Source organism: Cervus canadensis, chromosome 4 (assembly GCF_019320065.1).
Source record: "Cervus canadensis isolate Bull #8, Minnesota chromosome 4, ASM1932006v1, whole genome shotgun sequence".
NCBI lineage: Eukaryota > Metazoa > Chordata > Mammalia > Artiodactyla > Cervidae > Cervus > Cervus canadensis.
In genome coordinates this window covers 43511428-43524104 of record NC_057389.1, presented here as the reverse complement: position 1 = coordinate 43524104, position 12677 = coordinate 43511428, and the positions used below count along the sequence as shown (strand labels likewise).

The following is a 12677-nucleotide window of genomic DNA, read 5'->3' as shown; positions in this document are numbered from 1 at the left end:
GTGCTGTGTGCTTTTTCCTTTCTTGTATCCATCCTTTTTGTTGAGGCTAAGAATGATCCTATTTCTCTTTATTTCCCCCACAGTTCTTTGGACATAAGTGAAAGGAAGAAAGAAAGTGAAGTCGCTCAGTCATGTCCGACTCTTTGCGACCCCATGGACTATAGCCCCCAGGCTCCTCTGTCCATGGGATTTTCCAGGCATGAATACCGGAGTGGGTTGCTATTTCCTTCTCCAGGGGAATCTTCCCGACCCAGGGATTGAACCCGGGTCTCCCGCATTGTAGGTAGATGCTTTACTGTCAGAGCTCCCAGGGAAGCCCTCTTTGGACATAGAAGGTCCTTAATTCTTCGATGGAGTCATCCTATTTTATGAGATGAATGAAGAAATAAAAACAATTCAGCTTATGTCCTCAAGACTCATGAAGAAAGTACATTTATCCAGTTGTCCGAACACCCTTGCTTAGAGTCAGTTTATGCTTTTAGATAAATGAAGTCCTACCTGGCCCTCTTTGAAGGATAATCTTGAAGGCAACCTTGAAGAGAATGCTCTGCTGTATGTGTGTGTGTGTGTGTGTGTGTGTGTGAAGGTTATTAGAATAATCTACTTAGCAGATAAACAAATGTTTGGAATTATACAGAATCATTTAAGCCTCAGAGCAAAATCATTCCAGCGCCTTTGTAGGGTTATTTGAGAAGGAGGTTGCAAGCAAGGAAACTGTCCTAAAATTTGCAGCAGAATCTAATCCATTATAGTCCTCAGACCCTGGATGAAGCAGATGCCCTGCTCAGTTTTTCTTTCAGCATTGCAGTTTTTGAGCACACAGCTCTTTTTCCATTGTTTTGAAGACACCAACCAGCTGGGCCAGAGACATAAGCGTCCTCTCTGAGCAGGAGTTGCCGAGTCTGCAGGGTCAGTATTAGAGTATGTGCTTTAACAGACCTTTCTCCTTGGGCAAGATACACTTGGCTCACTTCACCACCTTTCTTCCCACCCTCCAAAGGATGCCAGGCACACTAAGTAGTGATTAAACAAAAGATTAAAATTCCATTTGTGTGTGTGTGTGTGACTGTTTGAACACTAATCGATTCTTTCAGTGGAATGTTAAGTAAAAGCACGCAGCTACCAGAAGCAGTTATTTAGAGCAGCCAGTCAAAATCCAGTTCCAATTTATTGTTTAATGTGATTTCCACAATCATTCTGCCAGCCTCCTCCACACACTCTCCCTCACCGTCCTTGCCCTCTGCTCCTTCCCAACCCTTCTGCTTCCCATAGCAAAAGGACATCTAGAAATAGCGGGGAAGGAAAGTAGCAGAAGATGGTTGCTGAAGGAAAATAATCACAGCTTTTATAGACAAACCTGTGAGTCTGTAGAATTAAAATTGCCTCTGGACTGAAATCCAGACTACCTTTTTGCATAACATTAAGTGATGGCATTGCATAAGAATCGCTCTCTTTTAAGAAACACTGTTAGTGTTTTTTTTTCTGGTTGTGAAAGGTCTGTGGCATTTGTTTCTGTTGTAGAATGGCACTATTAACTAAGAACTTTCTTCTTTCCTCAAGAACAGTGAGTTTCCACATGGACACATGACCTCCTGTTAATGAGGAAATTCTCTAAATCCTGTTATCAGCAGTAGCCAGTTGAATTGGCTCAGGTGTTCAATAGGTTTCCTCTGCAGGGCTCACAGTTTTATTATTAGATTCCCATCCCTGTCCTTTCTCCCCCAGACATGGCCATCACATATCCCAGATCATGAACTTTCTCCAGAAATAACCTATTAACAGTTCCACTCCTTTACTGAGGGGACCTAACTTTATGCCAGATACTGAGCTTGATGTGTTATGTGGATGAACTCAGTTCATACTGTCAACAACCTGCACTTTATTCTGATAGTTTTCCCTATTAACCAGTCCAGGAAACTGGGGTCCATCTGCCCAGGGAGTAAAACCTAGGTTTTTCCAACTCTGGAGTCAGAATGCTCTGAGTCATCCAACTAGACTTCCTGCCCCATTGATGAGCAATCATTCATGCAGTCATACACCTGATACTTACTGAAGGCCTAGGTATTGACCTAGGAAAACACAGTGACAAATCAAAACAGACATGCCCCTGCCTTCAGAGAGCTCACAGTCTAACCCATGGAGAGAACAGCCAGATTTGGTTTGATCTTTGGGGCTGACAAACTGTGGGGTTTTGGGCAACTCTGTTCCACTCTGTTAGCCTCAGGTTTCATAACTGTGAGTGAGACAGCTGGATTTTGGCAAGTGGTTTTCCACCGTTACTGTGAATTACATGGAGATATGTTTAAAGATCCATTGCTTCCTGACCTCCTATACCCAGATACTTTGATTTCATAGGTTTATGGTGGGGTCCAGGAAATTTTATATATAATGAGGGCTCAGGTCTCCAAAGAACCATCCTTTGAGAGCAGCTGATCTGGTTATAAACCCATTAGCACCTGCACGGGATCTGCGTTGTCACACCTGTGTTCACAGTGCTTACCACAGTGCCTGGCACAGAGTAGATCTTGATAAATATTTAGCTATTTGGAATGATCTATCTGTGGGGTTTCTATGGGTGGATGTCAGAGATTTCTGATCACAGTTTTCATTAAGGTTTCTGGATATGATTCTAAGGGCCTCCTGGGCTCTGAATACTCAGTGGTTTTAGGATTGAAACCAACTCCTTCTTTGACCAATAGCTTAGACCTATTATAGGAAATCTTTTTAACATGTATAGTAAAAAAAAAAGGGGGGGGGGCTTCCCTGGTAGCTCAGCTGGTAAAGAATCCGCCTGCAATGCAGGAGACCCTGGTTCGATTCCTGGATTGGGAAGATCTGCTGGAGAAAGGATAGGCTACCCATTCCAGTATTCTTGGGCTTCCCTGGTGGCTCAGCTGGTAAAGAATCCACCTGCAATGCGGGAGACCAGGGTTTGATCCCTGGGTTGGGAAGATCCACTGGAGAAGCGAAAGGCTACTCACTCCAGTATTGTGGCCTGGAGAATTCCATGGACTTCATAGCTCATGGAGTCTCAAAGAGTCGGACATGGCTGAGCAACTTTCACTTTCACTTTTCTTTCACTTTCATAGTAAAATCTGAGTCCTATATCAAGATGATTTGATCAGATGTCAATTTATAGTAGATCCTTAAAATCCGAAGGCTACCCACATTCTGTGTGTAAATTCTGAATGTGCTTCTAATACAGTTTGTGATTTTCTTGGTTCACTTGAAAGTACTTTTTGGGCAAGTGGTGGTGTCTTTATTTTCCAGGTAGGAAAATGAAACTTGTCCAAGACCACACTGCAAGCTCTCTCCACTAAAATCCAGCGTGGGAATCAAAGAACATGCCTTTTCTCTTCTGGCCTACTTATGTGCCCTTGGTTGGGTAATTTGGTCTCTTTGGACCTCAGTTTTCCCAACTGTAAGATAGAAAAAAGGTGGACTTACTGTTTCTGAGAGGCTGCATTGCTTGGATACTTGAAAACCTCCTTGTAACTATGTGTTTAACTTGCCGAAGTCCCTGTGTTGGCAAGCTCCAAAGTCCTCTTAATTTAGAGAGGTAAAAACTAATGCTTCCCTGGTGACTCAACCAGCAAAAAATCCACCTATAATGCAGGAGACCCGGGTTCAATCCCTGAGTCTGGAAGATCCCCTGGAGAAGTGAATGGCAACCCTGTCCAGTATTCTTGCCTGGAGAATTGCATGGACAGAAGAGCCTGGCAGGCTACAGTCCCTAGGGCTGCAAAGTGTCAGACATGACTGAGTGACTGGCACTTATCATCTAAGAACTGAGACCACCTAAACCAGGCCATCTCTGGAGATCATTCCAGAGGGGCATGCGTCATTAAGGCAAAGGCAGTGAGGTGGCAGAAGCTGTTAAGCACGAAACGCCCAGAATTTTGGAACCTTAATTCTGTACCCTGTCAGTTCAGCAGTTCACTGTTCATTCTGAGAGTGAGATTCAGGGGAGTTGATCTCTGTGCAGTCACAGCTGTAAGATTCAGCCCCGTACCCCGTTCCCAAGAAAGTGAAAAGACTTCCACAAACATAAAGATGAGACAGTGTCCTTTCCAAAATCTTAGACTCTTGAAATGTCTTTGTAAAGGTTACCTCATCCTTGCTACTCAAAATGTTTTTCGGGGATCAGCAGCATCTAAGAGCTTGTTAGAAATGCGGAGTCTCAGGCCCAGCCCAGACCTCGTGTATAAGAATCCATGTTTAACAAGATACTCCTGTGATTATATTGCACAGGAAAATTTGAGAAGTGCTAGCCCTAACTCCAATACTTTGGCCACCTGATGAGAATAACTGACTCATTGGAAAAGACCCTGATACTGGGAAAGATTGAAGGCAGGAGGAGAAGGGGATGACAGAGGATGAGATGGTTAGATGGTATCATCAAACTCTGTGAACATGAGTTTGAGTAAACTCCAGGAGTTGGTGACGGACAGGGAAGCCTGGCGTGCTGCAGTCCTTGGGGTCATCAGACATGACTGAGCAACTGAAGTGAACTGATCCCTAGCTATCCCCTCCTTCACATCCTGATGAACAAGTGGGCATCTTGTTCTTGGCCTCCCCTAACATCTTCTTCCAAGTGGGCCTGTTTCATCTTAAGACCAGCCCACCTTTCTCCATTTTCAGCTAACCCCTCAGGCATTCAGTAACTTCTGCCCTTGGCTCTCACACTAGCCTCAGGGCCTCACAGAACAAGATAAACCCTCCTGTGTTTCCCAAGGCTTCTCATCTCCAAGTCCTCATAGAACACACTTTCTAATCTTCCTCATGCATATCTGTATATGGAAGCCCATTGCAAACTCCCTGGGGCCTAGAAAATAACAGAAATGAGAGACAGAGCCGGGTCACATCACAGAGTCTTTGTGACCCCATGAACTGTAGCCCAACCACCAGGCTCCTGTGTCTATAGAATTTTCTAGGCAAGAATACTAAAGTGGGTTGCCATTTCCTCCAGGGGATCTTCGCGACCCAGAAATGGAACTCACTTCTCCTACTTTGGCAGGCGAATTCTTTACCACTGAGCCCCCTGGGAAGCCCTATTTCCACCCCCTACACACACTGGCAGTTTAAAAAAAATCCTCAAAAACCACCAGATTGTGTTTGCCAGTGACCACGTCTAAGGTTTTTTGTGACCTTCAATGATGAATATCTGCTCAACTAGGATACAATAGCCCAGGTATGGTTTGACCAGCGCAGGCCAGGCAGGCTTATGATGTCCTGAATTCTAGACCAGTAGTTCTCAAATGGGAGTGTGCACCAGAATCTCTTGGAGAACTTGTTAAAAACCTAAGTCTCTAGGCCCCACACCTGGTTTCTGCTGCTGCTTCCTGGATGGGGCTCATTTCTGACGAGTTCCCAGATGCTGTGAGAGCTGCTGGTTCACACTGTAAGAACCACTTTAGATTGGTTCCTCCTATTAAGATAGCCTGGGTTTGTAGAACCTCTTTCGTTCCACCAGTGACCTAACATAGTCAATGAAGTTCTCAGTCTTTGGGTAGCAGAAAAGGGAAAAAGAATTGGAGGGAGGGCTGGAGGAAAGATTGCTAACCAACCCTGATTGACCAAAGATTGACCAACCAATCCTGACGTCTAGAGGTAGAGTGCTTAACTTGGGCATATCCCTGTCCCATTCCAAGACTTAGTTTTCCTGTTTGTGAAATAGGGCAGTGGCCCCAGATCAGTTTTTGAGTTTATATGTTTGCTTGTGTGGAGATTTGATGGTCAGTTTGTTTTTAGCAGAGGACCTTTAGAAATGAAATCTCACATAGAACCCTGGTATAGAAAACAGACAGATGCATTGCTGGTCTGACTGAAGTGCAGGGGTCAAGCTCTTACTGTCAGTCTCCACCTTCTCAAGGCAGCACTGAGATGTCTTCTGCAGAAATACGGCTCAATACAGTTGAAACCCCCTGAAGGAACTTCCCACTCAGCTCCTATGATTTCTAAGACCCTGAGAACTGTTTGCAGGCACGTGACCTTTGTTTTTGCAGTTTTCTTTCCCTCTCTGACCACGACATGTGGCATGTCCACTTTCAGAATTTTCTTCCTGCAAGTCAGATAGGTCTGCAGGAGAGGGAGTGCTGAGGATTATTATCATTAGAGCTGTTGTAGGGATACTGAACCCTTGTGGAAAATGTGCTAATGCGAGGATCAGCCAGGGACTTAATAAACAGGCATGAGGATGATTTTATCCCAGTGGCTCTTGTTAGTGCTAATGTTCCAGCACACCACGCGTTCAGGGCCTCCGTAGGTAATTATACAGGAAATACTACTAGTGGATCCTGCACGCCACAGTGGCATGAGCAGGTTTGCGGGCTTTTTAAAGGGCAAGGCCATGGGGAAAGCTGCTCTCATCTAGGTGAACACAGAAGATACAAACAGTGGTGTGGAGCAGTGTCACCTTGGAAAGACTCTTACTGAGCCCTGGGGCCTGACTCTTGGCATGGGAAAGCATCCGGCACCTTTTGATGACCCCAGACGCTGGAATGGAGCCTCTGGGAAACTGCTTCCTTAAACAGGCACACCAGGACAGACTGCCCTCCTGGAACTGACATAATAAATGTCTTCAGCTCCAGCCTCTGGGGACTGCTCTCCTGTGTATTCCTGTTTTCTTTCAGTCGTGCGAGCGCTTGTTCAGACCTTCCATACACATCTGCCAGCTGCTCCCCCTCTCTGGGCCTGGGCCTTCTTTGGGACTGCAGAGATGACTGTGACCCAGCTCCTCCTCCTGTGCTCCGAGCTCCTTGAGCCCAGCCCACTCTGCCATGCTCCACCCGCCCAGGGTGTGCGCTCTGCCTGCCTCGCATTTCAGCTTATCTGAAGTCCAGCCCAAAGGCCCCCGTGAACCCTTCCCCAGTTCTCCCAGGCGGAAGTGAAGTCCTCTAGCTCTTTCTCGGAACCTCTCACCCCAGGTTCATTTCCTCTGCCTCATCCGGTGCAGAGCCACTAGGCAGCGGTGGCTCTTAAGCACTTGGAAGGAGGCTGAACTGAGATGCCCACAAGTGTGACATATACACTGGATTCGAAGACTCAGTACACACACAAAAAGAAACATAGACTTAACCTCAACATTTGCTTCCACCGCCTGTTGAATTGATCTTACTTAAGATCAGTGGTCCCCAACCTTTTTGGCACCAGGGAACAATTTCATGGAAGACAGTTCTGCCACAGTTTTGGGAACCCCTGCTTTCGATGGAGTATATGGAGCTAAATGAAATACATTATCAAAACTCACTTCACCTGGTTTAAAAAAAATAAAGTTACACATGTGGCTCATCTTGGTAGCTTACATTATATTTCTGTCAGACAGCGTCATACTTACCGCTTTCTCTCTTCTGTAAAAGGAGTGTCTGTCCATCGGCGTTCTCTCCCACAGGTTTATAAGTTCCAGGAGGGTGGGCACTGTGTGTCATCTTTGTGAACTTTGCACACCTGGCTGGCCAGGTGAGCAGGAGTATCCAAGTTCTGAGGGAATTAATGAATGAACCACTGATGGCAGACATTCATCCCTTAGGCCGTGTACTCGCTGGGTTTCTTTGTTATTAAACTTATTTTCCCTTTTCTTCTTTTTCATAGTTTTTGTCTTTTTTTAAGGGCTCACACAGTCAACCAAAGAAGAGCTTTTTCTTTGGAGACAGGCAGAAACTGAAGGACTGGCACGACAAAGAAGCCATCAAGAGGGATGCTCAGCGTGTAGGTACGAAGGGCCGGGCGTCCACGGGTGGGTCCCCTGGAGAGTGCTTGCACATGTGCATGTGTGTGTATGTGTTTTATGGGGGCATCTGGACCTCCTGTTGACCCCCTGTCCATTTGCCATTATCCCTTCCCCTGGTTTCCGGCGCCAGCCCTCTCCCCTCCTTCACCTGTTAGCTGACCCCTTTCTCCATTCACATCATCAGATCCACTGCTTTCAGGCCTTTGCCCTGAAACCTCTATGGTGATAAAAAATGTCTCCCTCCTAGAAGATATGTTACCACTAAAATGAGGAGCAGTAATAATAAGAACCCACATTTACTGAACACCAACAGCGAAAAGGCCCACGATCCACACTTTGCACGTTTTCTTGATGAAACCCCTAACCAACCTTTGTAGCTCATTTGATGAGAAGGAACCTGGAGCTCAGAGAGGTGGGGTAATTTACCTGCAGACACACAGTGAGAAAGAGGCAGGCTTACTTGAACCCAGGTCTGGAGGGCTGAGTTGATCCCTCCCCAGCATCACAGTCACAAGGCTGAGTGAAACTCGTGGGCTTCTGCTGAAGCTTTCTTCACCTGATGAGCCTTTCGAACAGCTCCTGCTCCACTGCAGAGTTGGAATGAGTGAGGTATGCAGAAATCATGTGGAGAGTCATCTCCAAAGGGCCTGCCTAGGAGCCAGGAGAGCAGCTCTGACGCCACCTACCAGCCATCTGACCCTCAGATGAATTCCAGACTCCTGGAGCCTCGGTTTCCCCTCTGTCCTCAGGGCTCATGCTTCCTACGTTGATAACCAAAGGGTATTGTTGTGAAGATGACAAAGTATAGCTTTACAATACTGAAAAGAAATATAAGGGGTTTGTGTTTTATTCATTTTTATATCAGAGGTACCCAGCACTATTGATTTTCTTTCTTAAAATGTTACACTGTGACAAAACCAGATTACAAGAAGCTCTGAATAGAGCTGACATAGTAACTGATGGTCAGGGAAATCAAAAGACACATCTGCCAGTGATTTAGAATGAAGGGTTGGAATGCTGCTTAGATTAAGAAAGGAAACATTTGATTTCCCAGGCACTTATACCAGAATTATTAGAACATTGGGCTCACTAGCCAGAAAAAAGTAAGCAGTGGTGACATTATTAAGAATAATAGTAACCAGCCCAAGTTGAACACTCACTGTGTGCCGGGCGTCTTGCCCTGCATTCCCCCCTTAATCATCACACTGAACCTTTTCATCCCAATGAACTCTAAGGGAAAAACCCAAGACACAGAAAAGCTGAAGGCACTTCCAAGATGACAGCCAGGAGCAGCAGGGCTGGGCTTCAAACTCCCCTCTGTGCAGCTCCAGGGCCTGAACTCAGAATCACTCCCCTGCACTGCCCCCTCCACCAGAGCTTGCCTCCCTGCCCAAACAGATGCTTCTGCCCTTCTTTGTCTGCCTGCAGCATTTGTGTCCCTTGTGGGATCATGCTGGGCACTGGCCAGCAATGTCTTATCCCAGAACCATGCAAGTTACAGGCAGCAGAGTCCTCTCCATCGTCGGGCTGGATCAGAGCAGGCACCGCCCCGGGCTCCACCTCTCTACTTGCACCTTCTCATCACGCTGATGTTGACAGCATTTACTTTGCAAAGTAAACGGGGTGTTGCTCAGGCCACGGGCTCCAAAAGATGAGATGATTTTCAGTTAGCTGATTCTGTTACCATTTCTTCCATCCTGTCGCCAATGGCAGGCGCTTGGTCTATTATTGCAGGGGTTGGGGGGACATCAGCACGTACCATCTGCCCCCTGGAAGCCCAGAGGGTAATTTCCGGGAGCATCAGGGACTCTTTCCGCAGATGGCTGGTACAGAGAAAGGAAAGCTGGCACTGGATCCGCCCAGAGCCCTGACTAAGCCACACTTTTCAGGCAGTTCAGGCCTAGGCAAGGCAGATCGTCATTAGTTTGCTGGCTTTAAAAAAAAAGCATCTTTGATCATTTGTGGCAATTTTGATTTACATGTAAAGTTCGAGTCTCCTGGAGAGGAATCACAGTGTTTCCTCACATGGTTAATAGGGTTTATCTTTACAGAAAGCTCTCAGGTATGCAGCCTCTCATTTGACTGTCTCAGGATGTTGTGGGTACCAGCCAGGAACAAGCTACAGTTCACAGAGCTAGTGTGACTGGCCCAAGGTGGGTCAGCTCCTAGGCAGGTGACCTGGCCTCCCATCCAGGTGGGCGGACTTCAGGGTCAGGGATGTTTGGGGCTCCTGGCAGAGGGCGGGGGAAGCATGGGCATTGGAGCCCAGAGACCTATTTTTATAACCTTTCTGAGTCCTGGTTTTTCTTTTTTATTGCATAATTTTATTTTCTGTTATTTTTGGCTGCACTGGGTCCTTGTTGCCACACTGGACCTCTCCAGCTGTGGCGAGTGGGGCTACCCTCCAGTGGCAGTGAGTGGGCTTCTCGTTGTGGTGGCTTCTCCTGCTGTGGAGCCCTGGCTCTAGAGCACGCTGACTTTAGCAGTAGTGGCACGCAGGTCCAGTCACCCCATGACATGTGGGACCCTCCTGGACCAGGAATCAAACCTGTGACCCCTGCGTTTGCGGGCGGACTCCTCACCACTGGGCCACCAGGGAAGTCCCAAGTCCCGGCTTTTCTCTCTGTAGAAAGAGGGCTCACGTGTCCACCCTGACAGCCTGTTGTGGAGGTTACAGGAGGACAGAGCTGCAGTGCGTGACACAGCCGTGCCTGAGTCTCACTCCCTTCCCCTCTTTAGCCCTGCAGATTCTGGAGAAACACTCTGTATCAAGTGTAAGGACTTTTCTTGGTGATTTAAGCACGTTTTTCCTCTTCCCTTTCCCACTGCATTTAATTGGCAACCCTGATTTTGCTCTTTGCTCCTAGGAGACGGAGAACAAGGGAGGCCCTTCCCATTGACCTATGCTGAGCGAGTGGACCAGGCGTACCGAGAAAATGGATTTAACATTTACGTCAGCGATAAAATCTCCCTGAATCGCTCTCTCCCTGACATTCGGCACCCAAAGTGAGTATAACTTCTCTCATCTTCTGGGATCTAAGGATTTTTGCCCTTGACTCTCGTTGAGGATTAAAGAAACAGGTCCATAAAGCACTGCTGGAGGAGATTCCCTCTGTTATCCAGGGCCTTTGTGCACAGGTTCCTGGGAGCAGATTCTCCTAGAATTTAGAGCTGGTGTGGCCAAGGGACGGTATTGTTTCCCCTAAAGAGTTGGTCTCCTTCCTCTATTCATGCGGTGGAAACCAGGATCTCTGTATTTTCTCTCTGGACTCTGGCCCACAGGGAAGTCCAGACCTCAAGTTGCAAGACAATTGCAACAACAGTTTCAGCGCTCCCTTGCTCCACCTTCTGTGTGTGACATTTTTATTTCTTTTTTTTTTTTTAACTCTTTATTTTAGCTATCCTATGCACCTTTATGTCTGTGTCTCGGTTATAAGCTATCCCAAATCATTTTGAGAGTGTACATGTCATCATGATTATAAGGATAACAGTGACCGCTAACTTTGTTTGAACATGTAGTGTGTGTCCAAGCACTTTGTGTCATGTCCGTTCCCTGCAGTGTAGGCCCCGTGATGATGCCCATGTTTACAGATGAGGAAACTGAAGCTTAAAGGGGTACTGCAACTCATGTAGTGCCACACAGTGACTAAGAAGCTGGGTCCGTTCTTGAGCTCCAGTTCTACCAAAAACTCTACTCTGGATCTTAAGCCATCCTGCCTCTCACTTTTGCGAGGAGTATTGTGGTGGTCATGGTGACTTTCTAATAGAGCAGTATGTCTTAAAGTTGCTGTGCTTCAGAATCACGTGGAGGGCTATTAGTTGGAACACAAGATGTTGAGCCTCAACCCCATACTTCCTGATCCAATAGATCTGGGTGGGAGCCCAAGAACTTCATTAGTAGTAAGCTCCCATGTGGTGTTCATGGGGTCCACACCTTGGGATCCACTGCTAGCAGATTTCAGAATTACCTCCAAGACAAAAAGAGACTCACAGACTTGGAGGATGAACTTATGGTTGCCAGGAGGGAAGGACGGGGAAAAGGGATAGTTAAGGAGTTTGGGATGGACTTGTACACGCTGCTGTATTTAAAATGGATAACAATAAGTTATCGTACTTATTAACCTACCTACTTATTAACCAACCTACTCTATAGCACAGGGAACTCTGCTGAATGTTATATGGCACCCTGGGTGGAAGAGGAGTTTGGGGGAGAATCGATACATGTATATGTATGGCTGAGTCATTTCGCCGTTCACCTGAAACTATCACAACATTGTTAATCGGCTGTATCCGATTAAAAAATTTAAAAAAACTTTTTTAAGTTTATTTTTTTCGTGAAGGCAGTTATGAGGAACAGTGGAGCAGAAACTGCTTTGCTCAGGGGCTACAAAATTAGAGGCCAGGGAAAGATAGTAACAGCTAACACTTATTAGATACTTACTGTATGCCAGGCCTTGTTCTCAGCCAGTGGTTCTCAAAGTGTGGTTCCCAGGCCAGCAGAGCTTGTTAGACATGCAAATTTCTGGATCCTAGCCCAGGTTTACTGAATCAAAAGCTCTGCGTAGGGGCTCAGCCATCAGTGTTTTAACAAGCCCTCCAGGTGATTCTGATGCAAAGCTCAAGTTTTATATATACATTCTTTTTTTAATATCCTTTTCCTTTGTGGCTTATCACAGGGTATTGAATATAGTCCCCTGTGCTGTACATTAGGACCTGTTGTTATCCATTCTAAATGTAATAGTCTCCATCTACCAACTCTAGAACCAATGGTACTTTAAGTACGTTAATTCAGCCAAACCTTCCCAAAACCCTGGGAGATGGAATGAGGTCCAAAGAGTTAAATAATTAGTATTAGATGACATAGCTAGTAAGAGGTAGTGCCAGAATTTGCATGCAGAGAGTCTGACCTAGAATCTGAGTCATTAGGCCTTTCCACCACTACGAGCTC

General features: G+C 46.3%; 1 protein-coding gene across 2 annotated transcripts in view; it reads left to right on the top strand.

Moving 5' to 3' along the window:
- GALNT10 (polypeptide N-acetylgalactosaminyltransferase 10) overlaps positions 1 to 12677 on the top strand; it is a 215832-nt gene that overhangs the window by 89661 nt on the left and 113494 nt on the right. For both annotated transcript variants that reach the window (XM_043464892.1, XM_043464893.1), the window contains exons 2-3: positions 7609 to 7711; positions 10597 to 10735. In XM_043464892.1, coding sequence (XP_043320827.1) covers positions 7609 to 7711; positions 10597 to 10735 — 242 coding nt within the window. The remainder of the gene's footprint in view (positions 1 to 7608; positions 7712 to 10596; positions 10736 to 12677) is intronic.